This window comes from Canis lupus, chromosome 9 (genome assembly GCF_048164855.1).
Source record: "Canis lupus baileyi chromosome 9, mCanLup2.hap1, whole genome shotgun sequence".
NCBI classification, from domain to species: Eukaryota; Metazoa; Chordata; class Mammalia; order Carnivora; family Canidae; genus Canis; species Canis lupus.
Genome location: NC_132846.1, coordinates 61,902,997 through 61,921,870, shown reverse-complemented (window position 1 = coordinate 61,921,870; position 18,874 = coordinate 61,902,997). Strand labels below are relative to the sequence as shown.

Sequence of the window (18,874 nt, the reverse complement as noted above, 5' to 3'; positions counted from 1 at the left end):
CAGACTTCAGCAAGAGCACATCCAAATTTTAATCTGGATCAGTGCTTCCCTAGGAGAGTTTATGGACATACAGCATTATCCAGTGGGTGGGCTTATTTACACACAAAATATAATTGATTCCATATTTCTCTCAGACCTAAAAACAGTATGCATGTTTGTTTTTAATAACAAAATTACTCAAGTTTAGGAAACGGTGTAGATTTACATAGATCATCTGATGAGTTACTCAAGAGGAGAAATAATCTAAGAAAAAATTTTTGAAGATTCCAAGTAATGATTCTTAAACTTAATACTAATTTAATTAGCATTCCATGGGGACTATTTTCTGGAAATTTTGATGTTGTGGATTCACTAAGCAGCCCAGACCCAATTCCTTTCAGTGGGAATTGGCTTATTTGCATGGTTTTGATCGTGTTTAAAGTTAATCCGAAATCCGTTTCTTTTTCAAGAACTAACACGTCACTGTTATTCCTCTTCAGAGGTCTGCAAACTTTTGTTGTAAAGGGCCAAATACTGAATATTTAGCACGAAATCAGCATGTATATAAATGAAGGCGTGTGTTGTGTCTTAATAAAATATTATTTATGGACACTGGAATTGGGATTTCATGTAATTTTCACGTGTCATAAAATAGTCTTTTGATATATATATATATATATATATATTTTTTTTTTTTATTTCAACCACTTAAAAATGTAAACACCATTCTTAGCTGTAGAACAGTACAAAATCTCTGGTTTCTGCTCTATCTTTGTAACTGGTATCTTGTCTTTTTGGGAGAATATTCCCATACTCTGCATATGATAGGGACCCACACTGTATGTGCGTGTGCGTGTCCTTTACTCCTCCAGCCTCCCCTCTAGGGGATGAAGTAAGGTCTCTAGACTTGAGAATTTTGATTGCTCAAGACTATGCCACCAGCAGTATAGCCCTGATGGCAGGAAGGCCAGCTCTGTGGACTCTGAAATAACTCTAGACTCGTTCTCCCCCCACCCCAACCCCCGAGAATTCTGAGTGACTCTTGGAACAGAAGGAATTGAGTGAGAACACAGACAAAGGTAGTAACTCTAGTAACTCTGAGAGTCACAGGCTGTTGAGTCTTCCGTCCCGATAGCTTTGTAAAAATAGTAAAAATGGTGGTGGTATCCTCCTAATTTGTTTGCAAGCGTATCTATTTTAAAAGATTTAGGTGTCTGTGGTGTTTCTTCTCATCCTTATTCTTAGAGAAGTAGGCAAAAGACATGCTTCTACAAAATGTAAGCATATGGTTTTGCTTTAGTACAATATTTAAGGAAATTAGGAAAGTCGCAAAAACATCCAGTTTCCCTGAAACGATCTGCAGGACGTGGGACAGTGAAACAAAGGCAGATATGCATTGTATTTAGCTAAATCTGTTTAATAAGGAATCATTCTTATTAGGATGCTCTCCCCAAATCCTTAATAAATATAAAGCTTTTAAATATTTGTCCCATTTTGTAATTAGTCTAGATTTAGCTGCTGCTCTTCCTGATTTGGGAGGAAGCATGCTTGACTGTTGCCAGGCAACAGCTAATCGCGGTATTAGCTGCCAGCAAGCTGTTGGCAGTAACAGTAAATTCTTTTGTCTTGTTAACAAAAAAAATGAGTGTTAAAGATACAGCAGTATATAAAGTCTGTTCTGTTGTTCAAATATATATAACTTAGGCGATAAATTCCTGAGCTAATGTAACCTCAGTGTGCTGCTAAAATTTATAGTGGATTGAGAGTACCCATTCATTCTTGTGCTTGAGTCAAGTGTATCCTCTCATCACTCTAAAACTCATAGAAGGGGACAGGGGTGTGATAGAGGTATTGTTTTCTTAAGGTCTCCTAAAAAGAACCCGAGGTTTTTTGTTAAAATGTGGATTCAGAAGTACACACGAACTTCTAGCATCAACGTCCCAAGTGAGGACTCTGGTTCATGAGCAGGTATCTCCAGTTCTCTGTCACCGACTTCTGTATCCCTTCCCCCCGGTGAGCACCAAGCACATGTGGCAAATCTGGTGGCAGCCAGGGCCCTTGTCCCCCTGCAACTCAGTTCAGCCAGACCTGGGGCAAGTTTACTAGGACAAAACCTCATAAAAATAATTCTCACTTCATAAGCAAACGTAGTGTGAATCATCCTTTGGACACACGGGATGAAGAAAGGAGAGAGAAAAAAAAACCACTACTATTTCATTGGTGCTTCTGTGGAAAAAAAAAAAAAAAAAAAGAAAGGAAAGGAAAGAGAAAATAAAAGAAAAAAGAAAAGAAAACTGCACTATACCCCCAGAAAAGACCCCAGACCATTGTTGGCACTCTCTCTTCTGCTTACAAGTTTCTAAAAGACATAGTTGATCGGGACATCTGGGTGGCTCAAGCAGTTGAGCATCTGCCTTTGGCTCAGGCATGGTCCTGGAGTTCTGGGATCAAGTCCCACATCGGGCTCCTGCATGGAGCCTGCCTCTCCCTCTGCCTATGTCTCTGCCTCTCTCTGTGTCTCTCATGAATAAATAAATAAAATCTTAAAAAAAAAAAAAGACATAGTTGATCATCTCTCAGGGGTCACATGTTCCATCAGGTACATGTCTGCCTGTTCCACTCATACCCATGGTGGCAGGTGGGGGAGACACCGCAGGTCCTGATGGGCCACCAGGAGAGGAGCTGGAATGAAAGTTCATGTTTCCTCTGGTTTCCAAGCTAGCGCTCTGATGTCCCCTCACTTTGGGTCCCGTATCCAGAAAGATCCAGTTGCCCAGTAAACCAGAATAAGGCATCAAAGAAATGGCCAAGATGTTGAAAGTACTTCCTTCTTTATTTTCTCAATTTCTTAAAAACAAAAACAAAACCAAAAAAAAAAACAGCTTAGGTGCTTGTAACAAGATTTTTAAAAGGACCCATGTTTACAAATCCTCTTCTCTATATGACCGTATTCTTTGCTACCTCCCCTGCCCCCCTACCCCAAGCAGAGGCAGAAAATATCCCTGCCCTGTGTTTTCACCCAAGTTGCCGCTTACAGCTTTTCCCTGAAACCTGGCCATTTTGGATTTTCCCTGCCAGCCTCACTGTTCCTCCCAGGCTAGAGCTCAGCGGAAAGAAGTGTCGTCACCAGAGCTGCAAACCCATTTCTGTCCCTTTTCAATGTGTGTGTGTGTTTTTTTTTTCTTTTTTTTACTATCAGCTGAACTACTTCGGCATCATGTAAACATGTTGGAGTCTGTTAACAGCTGCTTCTCTTTCAAAGTTGAACTGGCTCAGAACTAAAAGGGGAACTGCTTTCAGGTTCTGCTCAAGTTTGCATGTGACAGCATCAAAGCTATTTTTAGTGGAGTGATCACCGGGAAGAAGCTGAAAACGTCTGCTTTCAACTATAAACAGTGGAAAGGATCGCTTCTGCGCCGCTGCAGCTCTCAAGTCCATTTATATAGGAGACAAAGGGGTGTGTAAATCTCTTCTTCAAAGTTACGCTGGCATCCTGCGCCTGTTTAGAGCCCCGTCCCCTCTGCCCAGAAGAGTAATGTTAATTTAGCGCTCGGCTGCCCGGGCTCCCAAGTCCCAACTAGATGCACCAATGAATAGTGACTTACTGGAGTGTCATTCCTAGGTGTCCATTCGGAAAGGCAATGTATAGATGCTCTGAGACATCCAGGAAACTTTTATTTCCTGTAGATCACAAAACTCAAGAGACAACAGGAAATGCGAGGTGGGTTATATAAACATCCTACTCTAGTGGAAAGAGCATGAGTCACTGACTAGTGGCAGGACCCTTCTGACTGCACCTTTCAGCATGAAATTTTCTTAGCTGCAAGATGAGGATCATGATCCCAGCTCTGTATACTTTTTAAGGCTAGCCTTTGCAGCAGATGTTTATTGAATACCTACTCCACGCCGTCAGCCTCAGAGAACCTCAGACCAATAGAACAGTCGCTGTTCTCCAGAGACTTCATAGTCGAGCCGTATAAACAAATAGATGACAGTGTGATACACATAAAGGGAACAGCATGGGAGTGGCTGGTTTCTTATTGGGCAAAGGGAGAGGCGGAAATAAGACAAGGAGCAGAATTAAAAAAAAAAAAAAAAAAAAAAAGAGCCAAAGAGTTTGCAGAGAGGATCACAGAGGGAGGGATATTTCAAGCAGGGGCAGCTGAGTGGAGCAGAGACAGAAGTGAGCTTTCTGGGGTGCCGGGGGTGCCCTTGCACAACTGGGTGTTGCCAGAGCAACAACAGACAGAAGAAAAAAAAAAAAGACAAAGGATGGCAGCAGATGAGCAAGTTGAGCCAGTCACATACAGCTAAGGTACTTGGAAGTGACACCAGGCTACAGGGAGCCTGGGAGGGTTTTGAAAACATGATGGGCTGGATTATACAAAAGTTAAATTGCCACCACTACCAGGGAAAGCTTGTGCACCTGCAGATACGAAGTGGTAGCAGTTCACGTCATAAGTGTGCCCTCAACAGAAATTGTCACCTGGGAGAGGCGAGGGTGGGGGCCGCAGTCCAAAACCAGATGCCAAGTAACTCTGTTGGGCGTTGCTTTTGAAGAGGAGGAGCAAGTAAAAGGCACAGAATAAGTGTGCTGGGAAGGCCTTTTAGGGCCTGATTGAGAGCTGGGCTCTCTACAGGGGAGTTGAGGGGAGAGGGTGTGCGCCCCGAGGCATGAAGTGTGTGCTTTGTGTGGTCAGTGGACACTCAAAGGTGACTGTAATGACCAAGCACCAGGCATCTGTATGTAGGAGTTGAGTTCCCCCAAAGGTTTCAGGAAGTTAAGGTTTTCCTGAATATGCTTAAGGCTTCAATTACGTGGTAACTTTTATATGCCATGGCAATTCAAAGAAGAGGGAAGTGCAGAACAAAACAAAGCAAAACAACAGCAAAAAAAAAAAAAAAAAAAGGAAAAAAAAAGAAAAACCTCACACAAAGCTACACATAATGTTTGTGCGGGAAGGAATGTTCGGAAGTCACCACATACCACCAAGTTTTGTAAAGCACAGTCTCCCTTATCTGTAACCATGGCCAAGATGTACCATTATTTTTTTGAAACTGTCTTCTCTTTTTCTCTTTGAATTTAATATACGGTGAAGGAAGCTTAGCAACATTCTTTGCTTCATTTTCCTTTGAGGGAAAGAATGAGTGTTTCTGTAAGTCTTCTAGAAGAATCAAATGGGCATTCCATTTTCCAGGAGTTATACGAGTCCATCGCGTAGGCCCTCGCCCCATGATGTGGAAAGAGCACTGGTGCAGTTGGGTTTCCAACCATGTAGTTGGCTTCCCTGAGCAAGGCTTGGGGCACACGTGAGAACCCCATGTTTGAGAATAGGAGAAAGTTACAAGTAAGCAGTGACTTGGTACAGGTGGGTGGGGAGGTGGCCTCGGAGCCCATGTGAGGAAGGAATGGAGGGAACATCTTTGATGAGGCAGCCAGCTCTCTATGCTCAGTTGGAAGTATCGGGACAAAGGCACAGTTCAGGTACTAATGCCCATCATAATATTGCTGCCTTGGCAGACAGAAGAGATGACTTTTTTGGGAATGGAGATTTGCTTTTTTTTGTTGCTTCAAAGTCCACCGCAAATAGATCCAATGGACTGTAGGGAAAATGTTTCATAAACTTCTGCGCTGTTACATGCAACTTCAGTGTTTAATTGGGTGCCTGGATGTGGGACCCTTGCTGTAACATTCAGGCAGAGGTGCCCAGCCCTTGGCCTTCCGCAATCAGCATTCGTATCTCTCATCTTTGTGGTGGGGCGTGGGATGGGACTGGCTCTCATGGGGAGGAAATGAGTAATCAAGGTAAATCACAATTTTCCCAAAAATAGGTCATTTTCCTGTCTGTGACTGGTGTTCAGCATTGTAGGAAGGAGCGGGAATCAGACTGCATCAAAAATTTGGGCGCAGCCTTGGGCCTACATCTCTTGATCTCCACAGGCCTAAAGGATGAAGAGATCATAGTGACTTTAATATTTATTCGTGAGGTTTTTCTCTGAAGGTTGTAATAGTTCAGTGGAATAATGAGAGGTAAGGTTGTTCTTCACATTACCTGTGTTGGGCAGCGTGTGGTTGTGTGTCATGGCCTCAGAATGAGCCTGCCATCCTGGGACAGAAGGTACCCACGTGCCGCCCTTCCTGCTTCTGGGTTAGGGGACAGGACCCAAGGATGTAAGTGATGCTTGTCATTGAGTTCACGACAAAATAATATTTTCACTTAAGAGGCATTTCTTCTGAAGGGAGTCCATTCTTAGATTTTTAGATAAAGGTTTCCCTACTGTCACCTGTCTCCAGCTATACCAGTTCTGTCTACAGTCCCCAACTGGTTCCACATATTCAGCGGAGTTCCTGGTACTCTGTCAAGGTGTCCGCAGAACTGCTGCCCAGGGAGGAAAGATCTGGATGTGGTCAGTCAGTTGCGGAGCCTGCACAGCCAGAGAGGAAAGCCAGGAGCTGTCCCTGTGCCATCAGCAGCTGCTCCATCGCAGAGAACTGCCATCAGCAGACAAACTATTCCCTGAGGGGGCTTCATGTCCCTATTCCTGGGGCAGCGATGCTGAGACAGGGAAATTCCATGGGAACTCCTCCAGGTTTCAACTCTCCAGGAATGCACCCAAGAGTCTCTGAAGCGACTGCTCCTAGGGCTCTGATGGTGGTCAGTGTTTAGGGAGCACTTAGTACAGGCCGCATGCTGAGCATCCAGCTCAGTGGATGACACCTTTGGGGGAATCTGCAGTGTCCCAGGGAAGGCAGCTAGGGAACTAGCAAGACAGTTGGTGCTGAAGTCCATGTGTCGAGGCCAATGCTAATCAGATTGCAAAGAAGCAAGTAAAACTCATGTCAGATTGGTCTTCATGGAAGAGAGAAGATTGTTGGTGGTTTCTGTCCAACAAGAAGGGGTTGTGTCTAGTTTTATTCATGGATTCCTGGCATAATAGTGAAGGGACCCAAGGGCAGTGGTCTCACTGCTATGTGTCCAGACCTGTGTGTCATTCTCTGTGCCACCCCAAATCCTTTGTCTATTTACCCATTCATGTCCCTGCCTCTCAGAGAGCAGTATGGTTTCTTTACTGCCATGTCCCCATAGCACATGTAAAAGTGTGTTTAAAGATTTTTTTAAAAAAATATTTTTATTTATTTATTCATGAGAGACACAGAAAGAGAGAGAGGCAGAGACACAGGCAGAAGGAGAAGCAGGCTCCATGCAGAGAGCCCGACGTGGGACTCGATCCCGGGTCTCCAGGATCACACCCTGGGCTGAAGGCGGCGCTAAACCGCTGAGCCACCCGGGCTGCCCAAGCGCGTTTATTCAATGAGCAGATAAGCAAGAAAAGATGGGCATACCTGCTCCCCTTTCCAGACCCTCAGGACAGAGGAAACAGAGCAGCACCACCTGCCCCACCGGTGTCTGGCCAGTCACTAGGGAATGTCTGCCTATTTGATTATCTAATCTATTATTTATTTTGAAGTTGTAGTAAAATACATGTAATAGAAACTCATTATCTTAATCATTTTTAAGTGTACAGTTTGATACCATTAAGTACATTCACTTGTTGTGCTGCAGCCATTGGCATCATCCATCTCCAGAACTTTTTCATCTTCTCCGAAACTGGAACTCTGTACCTATGAAGCAGCACTCGCGCAATCCTCTCCACAACCCCTGGCAACCACCATTCTGCTTCCTGTCTCATGATTTTGACTGCCCTGGGCACCTCACGTAAGCGGCAGCAGACTCTGTTGGTCTTTTTGTGATTGGTGTATCTCACAGGTTAAGGCCTCACGGCTCGGCCATGTGATAGCCTGTGCCAGAATTTCCTTCTTCTGAGGCTCAGGACCATTGCGTGTGTATACCGTAGTCTTTGTCTATTCATCCATTGATGGACACTTGGGTTGCTTCCACTTTTTGCCTGTTGTGAATAGTGCCACTATAAACAAGGGTGTACAAGTATGTCTTTGAGTTCTTTCGGTTCTTTTTGTGTGTATCGAGAAGAGGAACTACTGGATCATATGGTTAATTCTATGTGTAATTTTTTTTGAGGAACCACCCTACTGTTTTCCATAGTGACTGCACCATTTTAAGGGCATGTTTCCAGTTATTTGACTCTTCCTGGATGTGGCTTGCTTTTCCTCTGTGAGTTTTACAAATGCCTCCTCCTTTCTGCTCAGCTTTGTCCTTTGAACCAAACTGAGTGAAATCTGGCCCTACAGATAGGTTTGGGTTAACCTGGCTGGATGGGCCACACCTGCAGTCAGGCTGTGGCTCTCTCCCATCCACCTTTAGAAAGTTTATCCCATTGGTGAATCCCTCCCCCTACCCCATTCCAGGCAGATGTCCTCTGGGGAGTCCCAGGCAGCTCTGAAGATTAAGCTAGAACCAAACTGGCCCTAGACTTGTAGCTCTTAGAACAGCTGCTCAGCTTCCCTCAACTCCACCATTTTAATTGTGATTAGTAAGTTCATTTGCATCTAAAAGGAGTCGTTTTCTTATCAGCACCATTGAGTTGGGAACCAGTGTGCTCCATTTATATAGAGTGGCCCATTTTAACCAGGCCCATTAAGCAGTAAAAGTAAATGTGGGTGTTTTACAAATGCAAATATATCATGCAAATAATGTACTTTATGCTGAATGATGCCTTGGTTTTCATATGTAAAATTAGAAACTGTGTGGCACGGAGATAATGATAAACACCTTTGCATCTGTTCATAAAATGTATCATGAGCTGGATGCATCTAAAATCATAGCTGGGGTTTCAAGCAGCATTTCTTCAGTGGACCCAAACGTGCATTCCATATTATCAGAAATATACATGTACTTATCTAGTTATTTATATATTCCTAAGTAATCAAGAAATCACAGAAAAGAGTAATCTAAATTGCCTAACCTATTACTTAACCATCAGTGATGAGATTTATCATTTCGTTTCCATTTTTAAAGATTTTTAAGTTTTTTATCTGAAATGATGACAGAGAAGGAATGTTACTATACAGGCTAGTTCCTTGCTAAGAGACTTAATTCTGTTTCAGAGATTTTTTTTTTTTAATCCTTAGTGTTTGAAGTAATTCTGAGGTAGCGTTTCTGCTGTTTTATAAAATCACTTAGTAGAGTAAGGACGCCCATCTTGTGTGTGCAGCAACCTTGGCCACGTTCTAGGAGGGAAGTCACCTTTGGTCTCTGCCCACATGGCATTTCTGCTCTTTGGAAGTCAAGACACAGACCTATGGAAAGTGAATTAAAGGTGTAAGAAGTCATCAGATCAGACAACATTGCAGAGTAGGATCAGTTCCCAAGGTCGTAATTACTAAACCAGTTCAGCGGAGGGGAGAGGTCCCAGGGTTAGGAGTGGCCGGGAGCATCCGTTCTCCTTGGGACCTGGGATTTGAGTTGTGAAATGCTGGACAGATGGCACCTCAACAGGCAGAGAGAACACAGGAACCGGGGCATTTCAGGCAGAGGGGAACAGCACTATGGGGTCCACATGTGCTCCAGAGACCCTGTCAGGGTTGCATCCTGGGTAACAAGGAGAACACTCTGGGGAAGACTATCAAGACTTCCGAGGGCAGGGAACCTGTTGGCTTTGACTCTGCCCTACAAACTATTGGTTTTCCCCACATTTTTGTAATCACCAAACTCTTCAAATGAGAAATTATGTAGGAACTCAATACATAAGGCACAAGAAAGAATCACTGCTTTGTTGACACTGGCTCAGGACCACACCAAGACACCCACCCCCAGCCCCACCAGAGGCAGCACCAGGGGCAGCTCCTGGGGGTTTCCTGAGGAGCAGTTTGCAAAGCAAGGGCACAGCAAATGGAGATGCCCATGCTGGGCTGTGCTTGAAGAAGGCTACTAAGGGTCTTAGGCAGGGAGCCCTGAGGTCAGGGGAGATTTGTTAAGGCACCGGTAAGAATACCCGCATATAGGTTGACGCTGTTGATCCTTAGAAAGAAAGTCTGGGCAGCACTGGGTGACCGCAGACAGGAGTGTGGGAGAGGCAGGTGTTGGACACTCCCAAATTTTGAACTTGAGAATTTTACAGGTGATCACTGAAGGATGAGTGATTTTTTTTTCCCCTGCTTTGTTTTTGTGAGGAATGCTGAGTTACATTGTAAACTTCTATTCCCTCAACAAATACTTGATAGGTGGTAGCCAAGTTCCAAGCACTGCAGTAGGTGGCAGAGATTTAAGGAAGGAAAAGACAAAGGTGTCTAGGTGTTGTGGAGAGTGAGTGCACCATGTGAGAAGAGAGACCGCCGTGGACACTGTTAGGGTTTGAGTGTCCCCTCCCCCCCCCAGATACCTATGTCGATGTCCTAACACCTAGTACCTTAGACTATGACCTGATGTGGAAATAAGGTCATTGTAGGTGTAACTAGTTACAGTTAGATCACACTGCCCTAGGGTGGGCTCCTAAGCCAGTATGAAAAGGGGAGATTTGGACACAGACAAGTACACACCAGGCCGTGTAAACATGAAGGTAGAGACAGGGTGTTGCATGCAAACGCCAAGGAAAACCAAAGATTGCCATCAAATCCAGAAACTCCGGAAGAGCCATGGAACTGATTCTCACGTATAGCCCTTAGATGGATCCAACGTTGACCTTGGACTTACAGCCTCCAGGACTGTGAGACAAGAAATTTCTCAACTCAACTGCCACTCAACTATGGTAGTTTGTTGTGGCAGCCCTAGGGGACTCAGAGACCATGAGAGACCCGGGGCAGTGAGGAAATGCCCGTGGGGACCATCGCCAGGGGAGGCAGAGGCGGGAAGCCTGACCCTTCGTTGACAGGATCGGTGGGGCGGGAGCTGAGGATCATGTCAGGGCGCAGCCAGAGGTACATTCCAGAGGCGACTGCCAAGGTCAGCTGGAGATACAGAATTGGAAAAGCCGGGTTTCCCGTGGTTCCATAAACTCTTCCAGGAAAGGAGTAGGAGGTGGGAAGAGCGAGGGCTGACATTCTCGGAACGCGCATCGTTGCGGGGCCGAGGCTGGGCGGAGAGCTGGCAGGGTGCGTGGAAAGGAGGGGAGGACGACGAGAACCGGGCTAGGAGGGTGGGTGTTCTGAGATTAAAATTGGAAAGGATTCTAAGGGGTCACGTCGGAAGTCAGGGAATTTATGTCAGCCGGAGCGTAAAGGCAAGCCTCTGGCGAGTTCCTGGAGGAGGGCAGGAGGCCGCAGGCGCAAGGGCCCTCTGCCCTGAACGGCCGGGGGACGGGGAGGCCCCTGCTGACGTCCACGCGAGGGGCCTGCGGCCAGTCCCCGGAGGCAGCCAGGCGACGGGGTGGAGGCCAGGCCGGCTCGGGGGCCCTGCTCGTGCGTGGTGGGGCTCTGGGAGCTGCTCGTCGGGGTTTGGAAATGGACGAGATGAGAGAAGTGCTGAGCCCTCTGGAGGGAGGGGCCGGGGGAGACTCGGAGGAGTGCGGGGGGCAGTGGAGGGAGCATAGGCCCCAGAGGCCACTCTGAGAGGAAGCAGGTACAGGCGCAGGTGGAGGTAACGGAGGGCGAACGAGCTTCTGCCGAATGGCCTTGGTTTGGGAAAAGAGGAGGTGATGTTGCCGGATGGAGACGTGGAGGGAAAGGTTTGGGATTTGGCAAGTGGTTGATGGTTGGGGCCGGCCTAGTCGGGCAGCCGGGCCAGTGGGTGCGGGCGGTGTCTGGAGACATCTGTAGTTGTGACGCAGGGGAGGGGTTGCCGCGGGACCCCGCGGGTAGAGGCTGGGGAGGCTGCCGGACACCCTCCGAGGCCCAGGGCAAGCCCCCGTGACAAAGAATTCTCTGGCCCCAACGGTCAGTAGTGCCGAGGTTATTAAGAAACCCTGCCACACGGGTCAACAGAAGTTCACGGACATGCCCAAGGAGGGAAGCCTAAACTCCAGGGTGTGCTTGGGGGACCGTTTTTGAAACACTGATTCATTTAAAATAACACAGGAGCTCGTGCCCCACAACAGCCACCCGCCTCTGTCTGGTTCTCACAGGCCTTTCAGCCCCCAACACATCCGGGGTCTTGGCCGTGATGGGCCCCCAAGAGCTCTTTATAGGGCGATCCATTTGCAGTCTCTATAGTTTTTCTTACTTGGCTGAGGTAACAAAGTAACTGCATTTCTTACCACGGTCTGTGTTTTGCCCTCAGGGTGATCTTGCCTGGCTCTCAGTTCTGGCTCTTGTGGTCCCGGATCATTTTCGTCTATACGTTTTAGTAATGCCTTCTCGAGAATCCACCTGTCCTGGTCTGTTTCCACCAGACCTTGGAAGGTCACTATGGGCAGCTGTGCTCGCCAGTTTGGATCTCTGCAGGATTCTAGTCAGAGTTATCTCTTTATTTTATTTTATTATTTTTTAAAGATTTTATTTATTTGAGAAAGAGAGAGCATGCACACAGGCCTATGAGCAAGGGGAGGGGCAGAGGGAGAGGGAGAAGAAACGAATCCCAGGCAGGCTCCTTGCTGAGCGGGGAGCCCAACTCGGGGCTCGATCTCATGACCCTGAGATCATGACTGAGCCGAAACTGAGAGTCAGACACTTAACTGACAGCCACCCAGGCGCCCAGGGTTCTCTCTTTTTTGTTCTTAGCTTTCTTTAAAGGAGGTGGCCTCTGTGAAGCTGCTTCTTGCAGCCTGTTGATTTTTATAAACTGTTCGTGGCTGCCCGGGACTGGAACATTCACGATGAGATGACTTCCAAGCATCTGGGAAGAAAAGAGGAAGATGAAGGCGGGGCTGCCGTGCCCATCACAGGAATAGAGAGCCAAACTGGGGGATGGCACAGGGTGTAGGGGAAGTGCTGGCACCAGGCACAGGGTCCTAGTCATCAGGATCACCAGGGGGTTCTCACAGTTTGCCCGTGTCCCTTTGATGTGCGTTTTCATGTCTCATCCCCCGAGCTCCGGCTGCTGTCATTGTCCCCACTTAGTGGGCATGCCGTTGACACGTGGCCAAGTGAAAAGCCACTCAGGCGGTGTTTTGCACAAACTCCAGTGTCCACATCTTGTGCTGTCCCTGCCACATCTCAGTTGGGACCAGGGGGCCACTGGAGATGCCCTTGAAATGTCGTCATGCCCTGTTTTATTTGGAAGGTCATAAAAGTATCAAGAATGGCCCCAACCAAGGATGCTGAACTTTGAGCTCTTTCAGGGTGCTTCTCAAATTAGGAGTGATATTTTGCAAAACTTTATACCTTCTTACTTGCCTCTCTCAGTCCAGCCTGCTCTGATGCCTTCATGCCAAACCTCAGTGACTGGCCTCCTTCCCCCAGGGGGGTTGTGTCAGTGTGTGGTGTCGGTCACATTTGTTTTTCTGTTATTTCCTGGTGATGAATACACAGACTTAAAACAATAGAATTTCAGATATTTGGGGGGAGGGATTCCCCTGCTATCACAAGTGCTTTGAGTGTTTTATTTTGGGGTGAACACAGTCTGGTGGTAGATGTCCAAGCATTGCCTTCACCCTCTGTTTCCGGGGCTAAGACTATGACAGGAGGCTGTTCAGTTGCCTACAAAGTATCTGTCAAGCCCTGGCCTCTGTAAATACTAGATTTGGATAGACTGGTTCTCACTATATCCTTTTTCTTTTCCTTTTCCTTAGTTCAGGCTTTCTGCTTTCTTAAGTGTGTTGTGGACCATTCTAGAAGAGATGCTAATTGTCCCTTCAGAGACACAGCACATAGGTTGGTCCTTCACTGACCAAAACTCTTTAGACTTTGATTTATTTCTTAGAGTCTTTCTTGCACATGTTCCTTCACTCATGCACTCTCTTCCCCTCTGTCTCTCGTTTTACATTTTAAAAAATGTAATTGTGGTAAAAATATATTTAGCATTAAATATTAACCATCTTAAGTATTTTTTTGGGGGGTGTATGTACACTTGCATTGATGTGTAACCAGTCTCTGGAACTCTATCTTAGAAAACCTGAGTACCCATTAAACAACTCTTACCCCTCCCCTCCGCCCCTGGCAACCTCCATTCTCCTTTCTGTTTTTGTGAATTTTGACCACTAGAGTCTAGCACAGTATTTGTCCCTTTGTCTCCGGCTTATTTCACTTAGTATAATGTCCTCAAGGTGCACTCATGTTGTAGCATCCTGTACTCTCTTTTAGATACCCCGGTTCACATTCCAGACCTGAGTTCTTAGAGAAAAGTACCTTTTTTTTTTTTTTTTTAAGTACTTAGAAAAAAAAGTACATTTCTTATTCTGCTTTTCATTAGACTCACAGAAGGTCCAGGCCTGTGTATGGATCTTGGCAGAAGCTCCCAGGGTCTTGGTCACAGTCTGTCTGGTTCTCACAATGATGAAAGCTCATGAGTGAAGGGGAAAAACCATGACAGGATGCATCTTTATGCCAAGAGCCACCTTCGGGCTGTATGACCTGTTGGCTCAATGGGTGTCCCCTTGGGAGTTCCAAGTAATGCAGCTTCGAGAGTCCAGCCCAGGAAGCGACTGGGGGCTGAGATCTGCAAATGCTGGGTATGCTGTTCGAGATGGTATCATTCCTCCCTTGAGATTTTTGCTGGCTTAGCTCTAGTTCCAATGATCAGCCCAGAGCTGTGGGCTCAAATGCCAGTTTGCAAACTGGTTTTCTGGCAGACAGAGCCCTCTTACCCTGTTGGTCAGCTTCCTTTGTCCTGAGTGGGTCTGCCATCTAGTGCTGAAGGTCACGGAATTTTGTTAAAGCGTTGAGATGAAACATTTGTGACGCCTGAATTGTGCTGTTTCTGCTAATTATGAGCCCATGTGTCTGTCTTTCACATGTGATAAGCCTGATTGCTTTTTCTAGCCTGGGATTTTTGCCTTGAGATTCTTCTTGTTTGCTTGCTTCACATTTTTATTTAAATTCTAGTTAGTTGTTATGGAGTATAATATTAATTTCAGGTGTAGAATTTAGTGATTCATCAGTTGCATTGAACACCCAGTGCTTATCCCAGGTGCCCTACTTGATGCCTGTCACCCATTGACCCCATCCCCCCACCCATCTCTCCTCCAGTGACCCTCAGTATGTTCTCTCTAGTTAAGAGTCTGTTTTACAGTTTGCCCCCCCTCTTCCCACCCATACTCATCTGTTTTATTTCTTAAATTCCACATATGAATGAACTCCTATGATCCTTATCTTTTTCTGACTGATTTATTTCTCTTAGCATAATACACTCTAGCCCTGTCTGCATCATTGCAAATGGCAAGATTTCATTCTTTTTTATAGCTGAGATATATTCCGGTGTGTGTGTGTGTGTGTGTGTGTGTGTGTGTGTGTACACCCCACATCTTCTTTATCCATTCATCAGTTGATGGACATTTGAGCTCTTTCCATAACTGGGCTATTGTTGATGATGCTGCTATAAACATCAGGGTGCATGTATCCCTTCTAATCCATATTTTTGTATCCTTTGGATAAATACCTAGTAGTGCAATTGCTGGATCATAGTTTTATTTTTAACTTTTTGAGGAACCTCTATGCTGTTCTCCAGAATGGCTGTACCAGTTTGCATTCACACCAACAGTGTAAGAGGGTTGCCCTTTTCCTGCATCCTTGCCAACACCTGTTGTTTCCTGTGTTGATGATTTTAGCCATTTACCTTGAGATTCTTTGTGAAATACCATCCGCAGCTTCCTTCCATGGAGAAGGATAGACAAGAGTTCAGTGCCAACAGACTGGAAGATGAGATGCGGTTGGGCCCACTGATGTGTACATTTTGGCACAGTGGGCTGGCGCTGGAAGCCCCTGCCTGGTCTTGGACTGATCATTTACCAGGCTTGTGATGCTTGGACAAGTCCCTTCACCTCTTGGGCCCTCCATCTCTTCAGATCCTCCTTCTGCCCTGCCCACTCACTGCATGGAGGATCCCATTGGAAAAATGTTGATTGTTGTACTTTGTAAATGGTAATTTGCTATCTCGGCATCCTACCCTGTGTGTGAGCACATGGGTGAGGTGATTAAAACCCACTCTGCTGGGTTTAAGGGGGCCCTGTTGGCCAGTTCTCATGGCGGTGACCACCTACAAGTCAACCAACACTTAAGTGATGGAGTGTAGAGAGCCGCCTACACCCACACTGCCCTCTTCATTTGCCACATGAACGAATGGTTTCCAAGGTGGCTCCAGCAACTCCTATGAAGACTTCAATTAGCTTCTTCTCTAAATTCCTATGGTTTATAAACACTATTTTGGTAATTTCATATAGTTTTTAAAAACCCAACTTTGAGCCTTAAAGGCCAACAAGCTGGGAATATGACCAGATGGAGGGCAGGGAAATCATGTTGCTGCCTCCCCAACTTGCAACCACTTGAGCTGTATCCACTGGCCTTTCTGTATTCATTTATGTCTCTTTAAACACAGTCACAGGAGGTTGGTGCTAGGTGAATTCCTAGAGGCCATAAAATATGGCTTTTAGTATTTCCCCTGTGTCCCTCTCAACCCCAGGGATGGTTCTCAATAGGTACTTAATGAATCCTTGAGTCCCCTAACAATTAGAAATAGCCATTTCGAGGGACCATCCAAGAGAAGCCTGCAGACTATCTGGCCAATGACCTCCAAAGCTTTGCAATTAGCCTGATAGGGAACAGCTTAACTTGAGCTCATAAGAGACCGTAGGTGAATTCATCACTGACAGTGGGCCCGGGTAAGAGCAAGTGGGTGGGCCAGCCCAAACCTCTCTCCACGACTGGAAGTATCCATTATGTGGGCACTGCGACAGAAGGACCAGAATAGTGATCAGTGACTTAGGTACATTAAAAGGATGTTGTAGAAATTGCCGAGTAGATTTCTATCATGCAGAGAATTTTCCTTATCTTAAACCACTGGATTTACCTGACCTCAGTTCCCTACATTTACTCCATGCCTGGCGTCTGCTCAGCGTTCAGCCAAATCAAGGTCGGGATAAAGAGGAGATTTGGATGGAAGTAAGCTGGATATTCAGGCTCCTGCAGTAAGACTCAATTATTGAATTCTCTCAAAGCACCAACTCCTCTATAATGAAGTCCTCAGTTTTTAAATATCTTTAGAAATCAGGTGATGCAGGATTGGCAACAGCCAGCTTGCTGTTTCCTGCTTTCTATAAAAATAAGATGGTAAAATCCCAGGGAGTTGGCAGGAAGTTGTTAAAAGATCATCTGGAGCATTTTAATGCACATTATTTTTCATGCATCTTTGAGCCTTAAAAGCCTCCATGGAATAGGACAGGAATCAGATGGAAGAGAAAATCCGCTTGCCGACATCCCGTGGCCCTGAAACCCCAGCCAGATCTGGTGCCCTGTGCAACCTGGCCACTTGGAGGCCACAACTACAGAGCTGAGAGGACTGCAGGAAAAGCTATAGCCTTGATGCGTTCTTCTTGCTTACTTTGAGTATAGGCAATCCCAAGCAAAATAAAACAAAAAGGTTCACTTATGTCAGGGCTCATAGTGTGTTTTCTAGCACATTTGGCATTATTTTGACATTTAACAGTATTTTTACATGCGATCACTCTTTTCTCTCTCCCCGTCTGCACCTCACCAATCATGTACCACGTCCCCATACCTGTTGTGCCATCTGTACCTGTCTAGTAATGGAACTTTGGTCAGCAGAACCTGTCACTGGCGTGTCTCCTTGTTAACGCTATCAATTGCTGTCCTGTCCTAGCAGAGGCCCTGGTTGACTGGCAAAGGGTTCAGATAGCCTGTTCTGTGTGCGCCTGCCCACCAAATTTACAACTCTGTTATCAGACCAACTTTAAATTTTTCTATTGTGATTGACAGCACCTTAGCCAGTATCACTTGCCATGGGCTGTCTTCGTAAAGGTAATCTATACTGCCTCTTGGGTTGGATATAGTAACATTTTTGACTAAGTGCTTTCTAACATTAACCTAAACCAATCCTTGATTTACTAGAACCCACTTCCCACTCCAAGGACATTTTTCTGAGACTGGCTTGGTTATAAAGTTTCTCACCTGGCATCTTGAAACAGTGAAAATGCTCCTCTGTATGTGTAGTAAAGTGTCTTTGTGTGTACTGATCGTACTTTCATGCCTCTCTTACTACCAGACAATGGGCAGTAGCACATCTACTAAATGTTTTTTATAGAATATGGAGTGCAACGTTTTAAGCAAAAACCTTTAAAACAGGATACAAAACAAGAGGATGGGGGAGGGAAGGAGTCAATCAAAGCCTTTTCTGCATATGCTGAGGGAAAAAGGCCCAGAAAAGGCAAGTTTGTGTTTATCACAGGCAGGTGTGCCACGTAGTAAATTCATAAAACTGGGAATAAGTTAGCAGCCACTCGTGAGTTCTAGGTTGTGATGGTGAACTATGTGACTTGGCCATTTCGTTTACCTGCAAATGACTTCAGTGCCCAAGAAGGTAAAGGGTCAGGACAGGAAGCAGGATACCCACACAGGTAGGGTCTGTGCTGTAAAACACGAAGCCCATTCCCCTTAAAACGAGCCTTGTGGTTTTTAAAGACGTGTTTTCGGAGGGCATAGATAATGTGTGATTGGGAAGGCGTGTGGAGGCCTTCTGAGTGGCATGTTTGGAGAGCTGGCTGTGCTAAGTGCAGGGAGTGAGCGTAGACGAGCTGTGCTGACACTGATGTCTCTTCTGTTTCAGCACATCAGGTCCACCCATCTGGCCGGGCAGTACCTTCTTCAAGAGAAATGGAGCCCTTCTGCAAGGTAGGTCTCTAGGAGCCCCCCACCCCCACCCCACCCCCTGGCCCTGTGCCCTTGTGCTGGATAGCACGCAGGACAGCTCTGTCCTCTTTAGCAGTGGGCACTGTCTGGAGAAGTGTGGCTGTTGTGGGTTGGGGCCGTTTGTCCAGTTCTCTTTATTTCTTCCTACTCACGCCTCCTGGTTGCCTTGAACCGTGAATCTGAAACTGGGACTGGTTCTTCGATTTGCCACCACTGATCGTATCTCAGACGTGTTAGGCTGGCTTT

At 46.0% G+C, this 18,874-nt stretch overlaps 1 protein-coding gene across 13 annotated transcripts in view; it reads left to right on the top strand.

Annotated features, from left to right (window-relative positions):
• The window catches only part of FOXN3 (forkhead box N3), a 393,365-nt gene that overhangs the window by 258,500 nt on the left and 115,991 nt on the right, over positions 1 to 18,874 (top strand). For 8 of the 13 annotated variants that reach the window (XM_072839644.1, XM_072839643.1, XM_072839637.1 and 5 more), the window contains 2 exons: positions 7,545 to 7,697; positions 18,546 to 18,610. In XM_072839644.1, coding sequence (XP_072695745.1) covers positions 7,545 to 7,697; positions 18,546 to 18,610 — 218 coding nt within the window. The remainder of the gene's footprint in view (positions 1 to 7,544; positions 7,698 to 18,545; positions 18,611 to 18,874) is intronic. The other 5 variants (XM_072839648.1, XM_072839646.1, XM_072839645.1 and 2 more) reach the window with 1 other exon arrangement.